The sequence below is a fragment of the Peromyscus eremicus genome, chromosome 20 (genome assembly GCF_949786415.1).
Source record: "Peromyscus eremicus chromosome 20, PerEre_H2_v1, whole genome shotgun sequence".
NCBI lineage: Eukaryota > Metazoa > Chordata > Mammalia > Rodentia > Cricetidae > Peromyscus > Peromyscus eremicus.
Window position 1 is genome coordinate 63,744,801 of NC_081436.1, and position 16,446 is coordinate 63,761,246.

Consider the following 16,446-nt stretch of genomic DNA (forward strand, 5'->3'; position numbering starts at 1 on the left):
TTTTTTTTCTCTAAACTTAAATCCAAATAACAGATGATGGTTAAGGACTACTAATTAATTACCAAGTATAAGTATAAAAGGAAACTAGGCCGAAATATAACTACAGATTTATAAATAAATCTCAAATACTAAAAGTTCACAAAATAAATTTTTGTGAGAATGTAACACTGGTCTATTTATTTCCCAGAATCACATTATTTAAATGAAAATGGATAATACAGATTTAGAATCAAAGATCACATAAACAAATTTTTAAAAAATATAGAAGCCCAATGAGTTACTCTAACAAAAGTATTTACTTCAAATAGGAAATAATTTTTAGCTCATAAACAACCCTAATTTCCCAGAAATTAAAAGTTTTTATCTAAGATAAGATAGTATATCTACTTAAGATACACTAAAACTGTCTTATAGTTCTTATAAAGAATGGCATTTCAATCATACTTGTCAATTCTCTTAAGACTAGAAAGCAAGCAGGCAATGATGAGCAAGCATACCAAGAATAGTCCCAGAACAAAAGTCTACAAAGCAAGATCTTGTCTCAGATATCCAATTAAATAAAGATCAAGTGTGCTGAGGGATACAGGGAATGAGAACTCTACATGATCCCTAGTAGGATTACAACTGACTAATCAAAATTTATATAAAAAACACCCTTTAGATACTTTATCAAAATTTAAAAATAGCTTTGTAAATAATTATGTTATTTTAATAGACATGTAGAAAGTTAAGTATACAAGATTTATGTGACAGCTGACATACCCGAAAGCAAATAAATTACCATGGAAAGTAGTTAACAGTAACAGCTAGGCTCAGCAGTTCCTTACCTGGATTCCATCTTTAAGTTTCAAGATGCATTCCATTGTATTGATGGTAATTACCACAGGTTCGGAGCCCAGTTTTGTCCACGGTACATGAATCCTCAGTTCATGAATATGGCCACTTAAAAAAGTGAATGGTAATTTCAGTTCCTTAAAACACAAAATATTAAATAAAAGTTAGTAAATATTTAAAGTATTGTTATTGTCATATATAAGTCCCTTTCTTAAAGGAAAAGAAATTTTTCAAAAAAATTTGAGGCATTACTGCTTATCAAAATTTAGAATCAATAGCCCAGCGGTGGCAGTACACACCTTTAATCAGGAAACAGAGGCAGGTGGATCTCTGTGAGTTCCAAGATAGCCAGAGCTACACACAGAGAAACCCTGTCTCGAAAAACAAAACAAAAAAAAAAAAAAGTTAAACTATAGGTAATAATAAACCACAAAAATGTGCTATACAAGTTACATTTTAAAACTTATTTAAATTCTCCAGGTTTCAGTTTCCTAATCTGCCAAATAGGAACAGTCTACCAATTCAGGTACATGATACAGGTTTATAAATGCTGGAGTAGCAGCAATCATAGAAGAAGTCAGCAGCAAGACTTGGGCTATCCATGATGGTATTTTTTCCCCTATCTCTCACAACATGCCTCCAACCATGTCCCTAAAACAAGCTGAAAAAGAGGCTTGCTTGGAGACACAGACTGACCTGAGGAAACAGAGACTGGATAATCTACTGTGCTGCACCTAATTAAATATCTAACCTAGCTATGATGAGGGTATCAACTTGAAGGGCTTCCATGTGCTTTCCACTATTATTAGGCAAAGATTTAAAAAATAAACATAAATTTGACCAAAATCACTTCATACTAATCTTACTTTTAGATAAAATTTTTGAAACAAATCAAAGAAACTATATTTACTGCATTTGTACAATTCTGCAGGTACTTGTAAACTTAATAACTATTAAACATATAATTTTTTGCCTGAATACTTGTTTCATAACATAATAAAAATACATCTAAGTACAGGTAAGTGGTTAAAACCAGTAACTGTGGAACCATCAGATATGGATTCAAATCCTGTCTCTGTCATGTACTAACCCAGTCACACTGGACAAATTTGTCTCATCTGCCTTCTTTTCATTATCTGCAATGTTTAGATTAGAACAATAGTTTTGAGGATTAACCAATTCATTCATAAAAAGTGTTTAAACTGTCTTTCTCACACAGAACTCACTCTAAGGATGCGAGCACTAATATTATAATTACTACTACTATATAAGTGTGGGTCGGATGTATGACTACAACCGGAGTTTTGTTGTTGTTGCTGTTTTGTTTTGTTTTTTGCCTAAAACCAGACTACAAAAATTTTGTTGTTACTAACCTTTACTAATACGTGCATCTCATTATAGTAAGCTTAAAGAGGTAATAACGTCTTCAAATACTCTTCCACTGGCACAAGATTATACGCTAATCGGTATTTACAACACAATATTACTAAATACTTCTTCCTTCTACCTCCTTTACTAACACTGTCTTCAATCACAATGAGTGGTAACATTTCCACCTCTTGCACCTCTTGACTTGTGCAACAATGTATTTGCAAAATGTCTAACAAACTTGCAGTCTATGGACACAAATCAATTTTCTCAGAGAGAAGATACTTGGATTAAATTCAAGAACTTAGTGTCATCAGAATGCTAATTCATCAACTGAGCTACTATCAACATACTAAAACAGGAGCAGTTCTCTACGTTAGAGAATGGAATTATGAGCCATACAGGCCATGTCAGTGGTACAAATCAAATTCTATATTTAGTAGTCATCTGATTGTCAATAAGATTGTTTACAAAGTGCTGTGAAAAATCCTTTTGTACACTGTGACGATTTGCAGCTGTAACTGGTTTAATAAACAAGCTGACTGGCCAATAGCTGAACAGGATACAGTCAGGCAGGAGAGCCAACCTGACAAGGATGGGATGAAGAAGGGGGAGTGAGAGGAGTCCAGACAGACAGAGAACGAGCTGGACACACAAAATGGGATAGAGGGAAAGGCTACAAGCCTTGGGGCAGTACATGGATTAATAGAAATGGGTTAAGTTGTAACAACTAGTTAGTAATAAACTTGAGCTATTGTATTGGCCGAGCACTATAATTCATATTCAGTCTCTGAGTCGATTATTTGGGACTGGGCAGTCGGGACAGGAAACGTCCGCCTACAACGAAGTATTGTGATAAACAAGGTGCATCTACTTTGAAAAGGGTAAAATACAAATGTTGATTACTGTACCTAGATCTTCAAGTAACCAACAACAAATTACTTCCTTTCTGTTATTTCCACTCCTAGAAATACAAAGCTACATCTTTAAAATGCTGTACTCACAACCCTCCACTAGAATATCTACACATACACACACACACACAGAGCTAAAGAGGCAAAGTACTTACAGAGTGGTGTGAGGCTTGACAATGAGAACTACAAGCCAGGAAAGGAGTAGGAGAGGTGCTTTCTAAAACACCTGTACATGGCTGTGCATGGCTGTACATAGCTGTGCATGGCTGTACATGGCTGTACATGGCTGTACTGGCTTACATGGCTGTACATGGCTTACATGGCGTACATGGCTGTACATGGCTGTACATAGCTGTACATAGCTGTGCATGGCTGTACATGGCTGTACATGGCTGTACATGGCTTACATGGCGTACATGGCTGTACATGGCTGTACATAGCTGTGCATAGCTGTGCATGGCTGTATATGGCTTACATGGCTGTACATGGCTGTACATGGCTGTACATGGCTGTACATGGCTTACATGGCTGTACATGGCGTACATGGCTGTACATGGCTGTACATGGCTGTGCATGGCTGTGCATGGCTGTGCATGGCTGTGCATGGCTTTACATGGCTGTACATAGCTGTACATGGCTTACATGGCTGTACATGGCTGTACATGGCTGTACATGGCTTACATGGCTGTACATGGCTGTGCATGGCTGTGCATGGCTGTACATGGCTTACATGGCTGTACATGGCTTACATGGCTGTACATGGCTGTGCATGGCTGTGCATGGCTGTACATGGCTTACATGGCTGTACATGGCTGTGCATGGCTGTGCATGGCTGTCCATGGCTGTACATGGCTGTACATGGCTGTACATGGCTGTACATGGCTGTACATAGCTGTACATGGCTTACATGGCTGTACATGGCTTACATGGCTGTACATGGCTGTACATGGGATATTGCTAGCCAAGATTTAAGCTGAGAGTTGAATATCTCTCAGAAATCTGAGTCTAACCAATCACAGTGATCCATGCCTATAATCAAGCTACTCAGGAAATTGAGGCAGGAGGATCAAGTTTTAAGGCCAAAGTAGGCAACAAAGGACTTTATCTATAAAACTAATTACTATTAGGTAAGCTATAATTGTGTGTGAGGGGGTGTTCTTTTATAAATATAAATTTAAAATATTAAATGAACATAAAAGGCAACAAACACAAAACACATGAGTTTATATCTAACTTAAAACCTTTGAACAGCAAAGAAAACAGAGTAAATGGGCCACATTAACAACAGATAAGAGAGAAAACAGATGAAAAACGTTTATCTGGACAAGTGTTAGTATCTACTGTACAGAATTTCTAAAATCTAACAACAAAATCCTATTTTTAAAAATGGATGGGGGAGCCATGCATAGTGGTGCACCCCTCTAATCCCAGAATTGGACAGAAACAGGCAGCTCTCTAAGTTTAAGGCCACCCTGGTCTACACAGTTGACCATCTTTACATACACCAACGAGCACATGAAAAGACGGTCAACATTCAAACCATCACAGAATACAAACCTAAACCAGTGAGCTCTGATCCCTTATTTATTAATGTGTACACTTTTTAAAATGTAATTGCAGACACATAAATCAACAAAGAATAAATAATAGATTCACCACTAGCAGAATATGAAAAGTTCTTCAAAGTCATATCAAATTATAAAGAAAACCCGCCCAGAAACAAAGGTAAGTAGATGGTTATATATGGACAGCTGAGGTACTCTTTCCTCCTTTCTTCTTCCAGTGAAGAAAGCAACTACAGAAGGGGGATGCTGTGCCGTATTTCTGCGAAACTAAAAGACACCCTCCTAGAGACACGGAGAAGCTCTCCTAACTTTCAAGACTCAAGAATCTCAGAACAGTACCACATTTTGTTTATCCATTCTTCAGTTGAAGGGCATCTAGGTTGTTTCCATGTTCTGGCTATTACAAACAATGCTGATATGAACATAGCTGAACAAGTGCTCTTGTGGTGTGGTTGAGCATTCCTTGGGTATATGCCCAAGAGTGGTATAGCTGGATCTTGGGGGAGATGGATTCCCAATTTTCTAAGAAAGCGCCATATTGATTTCCAAAGTGGTTGTACAAGCTTGCATTCCCACCAGCAGTGGAGGAGAGTTCCCCTAGCTCCACATCCTCTCCAGCATAAGGTGTCTTCAGTGTTTTTGATCTTAGCCATTCTGACAGGCGTAAGGTGGTATCTCAGAGTTGTTTTGATTTGCATTTCCCTGATGATTAGGGATGTTGAGCAATTCCTTAAATGTCTTTCAGCCATTTGAGTTTCCTCTGTTGAGAATTCTCTGTTCAGTTCTATAGCCCATTTCTTAATTGGACTGTTGGGCATTTTGATGTCTAATTTCTTGAGTTCCATACACAATGGAATACTACTCAGCAGAGAAAAACAATGATATCATGAGGTTTGCAGACAAATGGATGGATCTAGAAAAAATCATCCTGAGTGAGGTATCCCAGACTCAGAAAGACAAACATGGTATGTACTCACTCATAGCAGGATACTAGATGTGGAACAAGGATGACTGGACTGCTACTCACATCACCAGGGAGGTTACCTGGAAAACAGGACCCCAAGAAAGACACAGGGATCGCCCAATGACAGAGAAATGGAATGAGATCTACATGAACAGCCTGGACATGAGTGGGGGTAGTGAAGGGCGAGGGTCGAGGGAAAGAGAGCTTGGGTGAGCGGGAGATCCCAGCTGGATCAACAACAGAGAGGGAGAACAAGGAATAGGAGACCATGGTAAATGAAGACCACATGAGAATAGGAAGAAACAAAGTGCTAGAGAGGCCCACAGAAATCCACAAAGATACCCCCACAACAGACTGCTGGCAATGGTCGAGAGACAGTCCGAACTGACCTACTCTGGTGATGGGATGGCCAAACACCCTAATTGTCGTGCTAGAAACCTCATCCAACTACTGAGGGATCTGGATGCAGAGATCCATGACTAGGCCCCGGGTGGATCTCTGGGAGTCCAATTAGCGAGAATGAGGAGGGTTTATATGAGAGAGAATTGTTGAGACCAAGGTTGGATAAAGCACAGAGACAAATAGCCAAATGAACCGAAACACATGAACTATGAACCAATGGCTGAGGGGTCACCAACTGGATCAGGCCCTCTGAGTGGGTGAGACAGTTGATTGGCCTGATCTGTTTGGGAGGCATCCAGGCAATGGGACCGGGTCCTGTGCTCATTGCATGAGTCGGCTGTTTGAATCCTGGGGCCTATGCAGGGTCGCTTGGCTAGGCCTGGGAGGAGGGGACTGGACCTACCTGGACTGAGTCTACCAGGTTGATCTCAGTCCGCGGGGGAGGCTTTGCCCTGGAGGAGGTGGGAATGGGGGGTGGGCTGGGGGGAAGGTGAGGGGGGCGGGAGGGGGAAGAACAAGGGAATCCGTGGCTGATATGTAGAACTGAATTGTATTGCAAAATAAAAATTAAAAAAAAAAAAAAAAAAAAGAATCTCAGAACATCAGAACAGAGTCACAAGGCTCCTCCCCAATGATACATCAACAGTGACAACTGTTGCTTAGAAGAGACTCCTCTGTGACTGATCTGCCAGCTGGGCAGAGAGTTCCAGGGATGCAGCTTTTGGGAATATATCACCTATGCTGAGTGAACATTTCAAAGATGCAGCTGGCCTTTTTTTTCACGTGCGCCCCCCCCCCCCAGCCGGGCCCGCAGGACTCTCCTTGCAGCGGCGGCCGCGGGTGCTGAGTCCGAGCTGCGGCGGCACGAGTCATGGCTGGACAGGCTTTCAGAAAGTTTCTCCCGCTCTTTGACAGAGTATTGGTTGAAAGGAGTGCCGAAACCGTGACCAAGGGTGGCATCATGCTTCCCGAAAAGTCTCAAGGAAAAGTATTGCAAGCCACAGTAGTGGCTGTGGGATCAGGCGCCAAAGGCAAGGGTGGAGAGATTCAGCCAGTCAGTGTCAACGTTGGAGACCAAGTTCTTCTCCCAGAATACGGAGGCACCAAAGTAGTTCTAGACGACAAGGATTACTTCTTATTTAGAGATGGTGACATTCTTGGAAAGTATGTAGAATGAAATCACTGTTGAAATGGTGTCACATGAAGCTGCCCATTCCGCTGACGGTCTGAACTATTCATCATGTAAATAATTTCCATGCCTCCCTTTTATAATAAACTGATGATGCCCAAACTAAAAAAAAAAAAAAAAAAGATGCAGCTGTCTTTCCCTCACCCATTATAATCTAAATCAGTGGTTCTCAACCTTCCTAATGCTGCAACTCTTTAACACACTTTGTGTTATGGTGATCCTAACCATAAAATGATTTTGCTGTTATGAATAGTAATGTAAATATCCGATCAACAACCCCTGTGAAAGGGCTGTTAGCATAGTCGAGACCACAGGTTGATGCTGTGGGATGGTCTGTATGTCAAGTGTGTTGCTGATTGGTCAGTAAATAAATCACTGATTGGCCATTGGCTAGGCAGGAAGTATAGGTGGGACAAGGAAAAGAATTCTGGGAAGTGGAAGGCTGAGAGAGAGACACTGCCAGCCGCCATGAGGACAAGGAAGATGTAAGGTACCAGTAAGCCATGAGCCATGTGGCAAAGTAAAGATTAATAGAAATGGGCTAAATATAAGAGTAAGAGCTAGACAATAACAGGCCTGAGCTAATGGCCAAGCAGTTTAAATAATGTAAGAGTCTGTGTGTTTATTTTATAAGTGGGCTCTGGGACTGGTGGGACTTGGTGGCGGGAGCTGGAGAAAAGTTCTCCAGCTACAAATGGCGTCCAACGTGGTGGCAAGAGTTTCCACCTAAAAACTTAGAAAAAAGATTCTAAAATGGACCTAAAAACAGCTTCCTAATTGTCTCTCTCAAATAAGCGGCAGCTGCCGGTTTGAGCTACTGGCGGGTTCCTAGCGTGCGCTCTCGACCTGCAGTATGGTGGGAATGAGGCCTCTGCAAGTAGCACATTAAACTGTGTGGTGAATTTAGCCTTTGCTAGTACAAAACAAAAAAAAAAGAGGTTTCTGGGCTACAAGCTACTTTGGTAAAAGTGTAGACCCACTATTTCTGAGAGTTATGGCTCCCAGAGCTGGCGGAAAGCGGACTGCCGCCATGTTGGGAAGCTAAAGTGGGCGGAGCCAGCAGCCACTGCGCCATTTCAGGCTTAGAAGGCTGCAGTTTAAAGCAATAGGCTCACGCTAATATAAAAAAATAAGCCACGTAAAGATGGCTACCACACAAAGAATCTGGATTATGTTCTCTTTGATATTCGTAACTGCAGAAAAACATTTGATTGTAAAAGCTGTTGAGTTATGCCAAAATGTATATTTTAAAGGTACCTTGACTTCAAAGTTTGGATGTAAGGATATGTTGCTTTGGAAAAGAGTCTCTTTTGTTTCCACAGAAAGCCAGAGACTATGGATTTGTTCCAGATTAAGATACATCAGGTTTGACCAGCCAAGACCCCCTGAAAGGTCTCCAATGACACCATGGCCCAGATGACTCAACATCCATAATGGTTCCAAGGCAACTGGCTCAGACGATACAGCCTCATGGACTACTCCATGATCCTAAAATTTTCTTCGTGTCCCCATAAGATACAGCGCCCCCCTCCAGCAGGAAGTAGTAAGAGAAGCTACGCCCAAATTCCCAAATATACCAAGCTGGCTTTAGAGATGGAATTGGCTCACTCCCCCTCTAAACCCAGACATATTGCTCAAAAAAAAAAAAAAATGGTTAAGAGATTCTTATGTCCCAAATCAGAAGAGCCCTCTGGTGTGGGACAGACAAAAACCAATATTTTTATTTAAATCAGGTTGATTATAAATACAATCTCTTTCTAAAACAAAAAGGGGGATAGTTTAGATATGATAGGATGAAAGGGTAGATTAATGAACCTACTTTTAAAGAGTAACAACTTGTTTAAAATGTTTTACATTGCTATAGATTTTAGTTTATTGATACAAATTTAAACTTAATTTTGTTATACTGTATATATATTTCTATTCTTGTTTGAGGTATTATGTTTATGTAACTCATTTAAAATTATAATGGATAATTAAAAAATAGATTAATAATTAGTCATCTATGATAATCATATTTGTAGCCATGTTAGTTAAGTCTTCTAGGTATACATAGTTATATTTCAGATAGATAGGTAGTCTTCAAACACTTCAAAGACCTACAGAATATGGCATTTAAAATGTTTTAAAAATTTAGACTTTCTGGACAGTGAGACATGTCTGCTCCTGACAGCACCGATTTACTTCAGAGAGGAGGATGGGCATCGAAGACACTCCATACGGAGTTTATCTTCACCTTGACAAAAATAGCCATTTGGGCAAGAAACTGTTCTTGCCTGGACTGCCTGATCAACTGGACATGCAGGACCCATACAAAGGTGACCACTGAACTTTGCTTGACAAAATGGTCCTTCAGGTTCCTGCTTTGCAGAGAAATCTGCCAGACATTCTACAGGACACAGAGAAAAGTGAATAAGAGACTCTAGGCCTGTGGGCTGAAGACAGATGCCCCAACCTTACAAGAGAACTTTGAATGACTGTCCAGGCTGCCAGCTGTCTCTGTCTACCCTACAAGACTCCTAAAAGTTGCTTATATCCTTCTCCATTTCTCAGGTAGTAGTATATCCTTCTGAGGTCTTTGATGTGGTTAAAGACTAGATACTTACAATTTTCCTTAGTTATAATAAAAGATAAGTTAGATATAAAACCTTAAACTTACAAATATAAGATAGATAGGATCTCTTCTTTAATATTGTAACTGTAATTCTTGCTTGATAATTGTTTTGTTATATGTAATTTTACTATGTTAAAGTTAAAACCTTCCTTTTTAAGAAAAGAAAAGGGGAAGTGCTGTGGGATGGTCTGTATGTCAAGTGTGTTGCTGATTGGTCAGTAAATAAATCACTGATTGGCCATTGGCTAGGCAGGAAGTATAGGTGGGACAAGGAAAAGAATTCTGGGAAGTGGAAGGCTGAGAGAGAGACACTGCCAGCCGCCATGAGGACAAGGAAGATGTAAGGTACCAGTAAGCCATGAGCCATGTGGCAAAGTAAAGATTAATAGAAATGGGCTAAATATAAGAGTAAGAGCTAGACAATAACAGGCCTGAGCTAATGGCCAAGCAGTTTAAATAATGTAAGAGTCTGTGTGTTTATTTTATAAGTGGGCTCTGGGACTGGCGGGACTTGGTGGCGGGAGCTGGAGAAAAGTTCTCCAGCTACAGGTTGACAAACACTGCTCCCCTCACCCAGGTTCCTGGAAGCAACTACAGGCGCTCACAAGCTCCCCAAGCTAGACTTTCTTTTCTGTCATCAGTGCCCTGCTCAAGTCAAGTGGCACTGCTCATGCTCCCCTCAAAAATAACACAGCAGCCAGAAAAGGGGTTTTTCAAGGGCAAAGTGTATTAGAGTGACTTGTTTGGCTATTTTTCTTAAATGAAAACATTTCTTCCTAGAGGAAGAAGGAAGACTTAATAGATTCAAAAAGCTAATGAAGTGTACCTTAGTTAGAAAGCTCTCAATGTTAGATGGTTAACAATCCCCCTGCCCCAGATTAATAATAAATAATTATTGGAGAGAGGAGAGACTTTTGGGTAGGGCAGCTTGCAAATTGTGCAGTGAGCTCCAGGGATGCAACAAACATGAGTTGTCACCCATGCTAAGGTGGGATTTTCAGGGGTGCAGGTGCCTTTGGGACACTCATACTCCCATAAGTAACTTTAATGTACTCACTAGTTCCCCAAGCCGGACTTAGTAGAATCGTTTCTTTGCTACGTTGTTAGTGTCTAAAGTAAATGGAGTTTATTCCCATCCCCAGAAAAAGGCACACAATGAAGTGAAATGAAGGTTCTCATTAATCTCAGAGTGTGGTGAATCAACTGCATATTGTAATCCTGTGGACAATCACTAAGACAGTAACTCAAAAATAACTTGAAATCAAAAGAATAAGGAGCTGGGAAAAATCTCTATTAAATACAAAAGTAAATGGCAGAGGCACACCAGAAGGGGAAAAATGACAGAACAGAAAGTAATTTGAAAATGAAAGATGAAAATCCAACCATATAAAATATAAGTACTGAACATATATGAATTAAATACTCCAACCAAACGGCAAAGACTGTCAGATGATTTAAAAATATAAGAGATGTGACTATATACTCTCTACAAAAGAAACACTTCAGATATGAAAACACAAATGTAATGAAAATAAAAAACAAAACATATATTGTCCTATATATAGTTTGCCTTCTGTTGCTGTGATAAGCACAACTTGAAGAGGAGAGGTGTGTGTGGCTTCCAGGTTACAGTACACCATCAAAAGAAGCCAAGGCGGGAACTGAAGCAGAGACCATGGAGAAATGCTGCTTACTGACTTTCCTCCCGGGTTTGCTCAACTGCCTTTCTTACACAGCAGACCCACCTGCCCAGGGACAGCAGCACAGTAGGCGGCCACAGGCATGCCCACAGGCATGCCCACAGGCCAGTCTGACGAAGGCAATTCCTGACTGAGCTTCTCTCCTCGGGGTCGGTCAATGAACAAGCAGGATTAGCCATCACACATATCACGCAAATAGTAACTACAGAAAGCTAAATTATACTATTATCAGATAAGATCGACATCATAAGGGGATCTAGAAAAAAATGTTACTAAAGATCAAAAGCGTTGGAGACCATCCTGGACTACATGAAACCATACCCAAAATATGAAAATCTAATAGGGGTGGGCCTGAGTGATGGCCCACTGAGTAATAGTTCATACTAAGAAAATCTGAGCATCCAGTTCAGATCCCTGGACTCATGGAGGGGAAAAAAAAAAAAAAAAAAAAAAGAGGCACAGCCACACCTATAACTCTAGCACTGGGGGAGAGGAAAGACGGAGGACTGCTGGGACTGGCATGCATCAGCCTAGCTCCAGGTTCCGTAAAGATTCTCCCTAAAGAAACAGTGGAAAGTGATAGAGCAGTACACAAAGTGTCCTCCTCTGGCCTACACCCACACACAGAGGCACAAACACACATGCACATGCCAATGTACATACACCTCAAACACTTAGACCATGCTCACAGACACATAAATACATACATACAAACACACAGCCACACCAAATAAACCAAAAACAAAAGGTCAAATAGGACATGTTACAGTGATAAAAAAAAAAAAGATCAATTCATGAAGAACACATAAAATATACAAGAAAGTCACAAAATACATAAGGCAAAATCTAACAAAACTGAAAAGAAAAAAAGACACCTCAAAAATAATATGGCTCAGCGGCTAAGAACACTTGTTCTTGCAGGGGACTCAGGTTCAATTCCCAGCACCCACGTGGCAGCTCACAGTCATCTTTAACTCCAGGGGATCTGACACCTCTGTCCTCTGAGGGCACCAAGTACAAATGTGGTGCACAGACAGACAAGCAGACAAGACAATCATACACCTAAAATAAATTAAAAAATAACTTTTAGCTTAAAAAATAAAAATAAAAAATACTAGTGGAAGGTAGGCACGTGGCCCAGCAGGTAGGGTGCTTGCCAACCAAGCTGATGACCTCGGTTCACTCCCCAGGACCCACGCAGGAAAGGAAAGAACCAATTTGACAAAAAGGAAGTCTATTCTCATCACATCTGCTCACATTTTGTTAAGAGTTTCTAGACATGCAGTACTAAAAATAAAAACTATAACCATTGATGGTATCTAAATATTATATACTAATTAAAAAAAATAACTGGCTTAAAAGACATAAAACTAGCATTACTTATAATGGTATAACAGTGTACATGGGCTATCAATCTGAAGGAACCTACCAAAATCTGTTTGATAATTTAGAAAAACAAAGATCTCTTAATCAAGATAGGACTAGCCCTAAGCACAAAGGAAAACACTGATATAATGGACAAAAAATTTACAAACGTCTATCATCAATATGCTTTTAAGAAAGTAAACGTGGCAAGTAACAAATTGGAAGACGCGATATTAACACACATCTGACAAAGAACTCATTTCCCAGACACAAAACAGAGCTGGAGGGGCAGCCTCCTCACAAAAGGCAGGCTTAATTCGTGTGAGCGCCTGGATTCAATACTCAGATCCAAAACAACATAAACAAAATCAATTCCAACACAGCAATTAGAAAAAGCAAATAATCTCATTCCCCTACTCTGTCTCAAAAAAAAGAAAAAATCAGAATTTACTTTACCAAAGATATCCAAATAACCAGCCAATAAGCATTAGAGATATTCAAAGACAATACAATGGCTTATCACTAGGAAGCCAAAATTCAAAGCAACAAACATACCAAGTAGGAATAAAAATGTGAAATAATTAAAACTGTCACAGTATGACTGTTAATACACTATTATGAATATACTGTTAAACTATTGGCAATACATATTAAAACCAAACATATGACGACCTCCTAGGTATATACTAAAGGAAAATCACTGCTTATGTATATAAAAATGTACATGTAAGAATGTTCATAGGCACTTTCTTTATAATAGCCAAAAATACAAACAACCAAAAGTGCTACTGATAAAACAGATAAATTGTGGCTTTTTTTTTTTTTTTTTCTTTTTTGAGGCAGGGTTTCTGTGTAACAGCCCTGGCTGTCCTGGAACTCACTGCAGACCAGGCTGGCCTTAAAGTCACAGAGATCCACCTGCCTCTGCCTCCCAAGTGCTGGGATTAAAGCCTGCACCACCACCATCCAGCTAAATTGTGACCATCTTATACAAACTACTGCTCACAACAATATGGGAGTTAGTAAAGAAGGAGCTAAACAGAAATCAGAAATCACTCCAATGTAGCTGAGCCTCAAGAATAGGAAAATAAGCCGGGCGGTGGTGGCGCACGCCTTTAATCCCAGCACTCGGGAGGCAGAGCCAGGCGGACCTCTGTGAGTTCGAGGCCAGCCTGGGCTACCAAGTGAGTTCCAGGAAAGGCACAAAACTACACAGAGAAACCCTGCCTCGAAAAACCGGAAAAAAAAAAAATAGGAAAATAAATAATTTTTTTGTTTGTTTGTTTTTGTTTTATAAAAAGCAAAAACCTCTTTCTTGACAGAAATCTAACTGCCAGGGCACGTAGCTCAGCAGGACATGTGACCAGCATGCATGAGTTCCAAATTCAATTATTTGTATGTGTAAAACAAACATCCAGAAATGAGATGAGCAGTGTTTTAGGGGTGAGGTGTGTTAGTTATGCAGGAGAACCTTGTAGGGTACTAGAAACAGTCTATGTCTTCAACCTGATGGTACATTCACAGATACAGCCATCATGAAAGTTGAACTATTATACCTCAGATTTGTTACCATTTTTTAAAACTGTAAATGAAAATATTAAGACATCCAATTAAGCCCGAGGAGAACTGAGGAAGGATCTAGATTATCCAGTAACAGGAAAGAGTACTCTATGAAAATCTTCACCATCAGATCAAGTCCTTCCTTATCTCCTATAGAGCAGCTGGTTTCCACAGATAACCTGGATCCTCAAGCAGAACAGAAGTACTTGGCATATGTTACTGATAAATGTGGTAAGTGAATTAATAAACATGTGAACTTTGAAGTCACAGTTCATTTGCATCAGATCGTTTCAATGCTAAAAATAAGAAGTGATTAATAAAGATGTTTCCAATTTTATCATCATTCTCCATCTGTGTCTACACAACCTCTGAGGATGCCATGGGTAATGTCATTTTTCCTGGTAAAAGGAACGGAACTTTGACATGTGTGCGACCTTGCTGTCTTTCACTCTTCCGATGACCCAAAAGTAGAACAAGAATGTAATGTTTTCCAGCTTCATATAAAACTGACTGTGCATAGTTGGCAAGGCTTGGGAACTGAGTAAACAGGACGAAAAATTCTGCTAACAAGAACAGAACTGTTTTCCTATCAGCTGAAAACCTTTGGGAATCCTAATAGAATAAACAACCCTTGCTAGGCAGAAAGTCTCATTTTTTTTTTTTTCTATAAAATCAAGTCTCTAGCTACACAGCAAAACACACTAGCAGGAAACTTGTCATTCAAAACATAGTAAACAGGTTATGTCTAACAACCGAAGATGTTTCCACTGACAGCCGTACAACGTACCTGTTCCAGAACATCTAACTTCAACTCGAGTTTGCTGAGAACCACGTCCCCACCCCATAGTGAAAGCTGGAGATCCGAGGGCTTCAAGTTCTTGATATAGCGATTCACATAGCTCATTAAAATCGGAGTTACGTACGACTCCAGCATCTTCAAAGCGAGGACTCAACGGCGGATCCTGAAAGGGGTAAAGATAGAAACGCATCTGAATCGGCGGGCAGCGAATGGAAAAGCACTTCTCAGGAAGGCTGGTAAGGCCGACAACGTCAGCAGGCTTCTCCCGGAACGCCCTCCGCGTCCGTCCGGCCGCGACTTCCCCGCTAACCGCGCGCCTCACCTGGCCTGGGGTGGGCAGAGAGGCGGCGACAGCAGGCGACGGCCCCTTCACTCCAGCCCTGCCGTAGCCCAGCCTGCCCCCGAGGCGGTCGACTCCCGGAGCGCAGCCGGACCTCCGGCCATAGAAGCCGAGCTGGCGTCCGGCCCGCTCCAGCCGCCGCACCCGCTGCGAAGCCGAACACGCCACGGAGCGGCGGCTCACACTCCACCTCCGGGCACCTGGCCGCCGCCGCCGCCGCCGCCGCCGCGCCGCTCGCGTTCCGCGCCACTTCCGGGTGTGCCCGCTTCGCTGTCCGACAGGCTTTCTCGGCAGGAACAGCGACTCGGAGCCTCAGCCTGGGACGACTCCGGCTGGGCTAGGCCCGCACCCCCGCTGCCACCGCGTTCTGGGTTCGGACCGACCTCCGGAGCGCTCGGGGCGGGGAGCGGACCGATAAAGCGGAGGCACCGGGGATCCGGAAGTGGCGCTGCGGTCAGAGGCGGTGGCGAGGAGGCGCCCCAGGGCAGGCCGGGAGACTGGAGAAGCGCGATGTCGGGGCTCTGCGGCGGAGGCAGGAGCCTGCCTTCTTCCAGCACTGCAAACAGGCGGCTGTTTCCCGCGGCTACTGGGGGAACTGGGAAGAGGAACCGGGTCCGGTGGGGTGGAGGTAAAAGGCAGGTAGGAGGAGCTAAGTAGGGCGGAAGATTTAAATTTACAACTGAAGTTTATTGGGAAGGTGGCTGAGGGCATGAAATTGAGACCAGAGGTGTACAGCTTGGAAGAATGCGCTTAGAGCAACCGTGTACATAGCTCGTTCTTTTCCTTTCTCAAAGCATGGTGAAATAATCCATAGTCAGCGAGTGCAGGTGCA

General features: G+C 41.6%; 2 protein-coding genes across 3 annotated transcripts in view; one reads left to right on the top strand and one right to left on the bottom strand.

Annotated features, from left to right (window-relative positions):
* Positions 1–15,809, bottom strand: part of Vps13b (vacuolar protein sorting 13 homolog B) — a 601,468-nt gene extending 585,659 nt beyond the window's left edge. The window contains exons 1-3 of one of the 2 annotated variants that reach the window (XM_059247261.1): positions 15,597–15,803; positions 15,263–15,437; positions 828–971 (exon numbers count right to left, since the gene is read on the bottom strand). In XM_059247261.1, coding sequence (XP_059103244.1) covers positions 828–971; positions 15,263–15,409 — 291 coding nt within the window. In that variant the 5' untranslated portion in view covers positions 15,410–15,437; positions 15,597–15,803. Of the gene's footprint in view, positions 1–827; positions 972–15,262; positions 15,438–15,596 lie in introns of both variants that reach the window. The other variant, XM_059247260.1, reaches the window with a different exon arrangement.
* On the top strand, positions 6,863–7,348 carry LOC131896555 (10 kDa heat shock protein, mitochondrial-like). Its single transcript, XM_059247262.1, has one exon. It carries the CDS (start codon positions 6,919–6,921, stop codon positions 7,222–7,224), a length of 306 nt encoding a protein of 101 aa, XP_059103245.1. The 5' UTR covers positions 6,863–6,918; the 3' UTR covers positions 7,225–7,348.
* Positions 15,810–16,446: the final 637 nt, after the last annotated feature.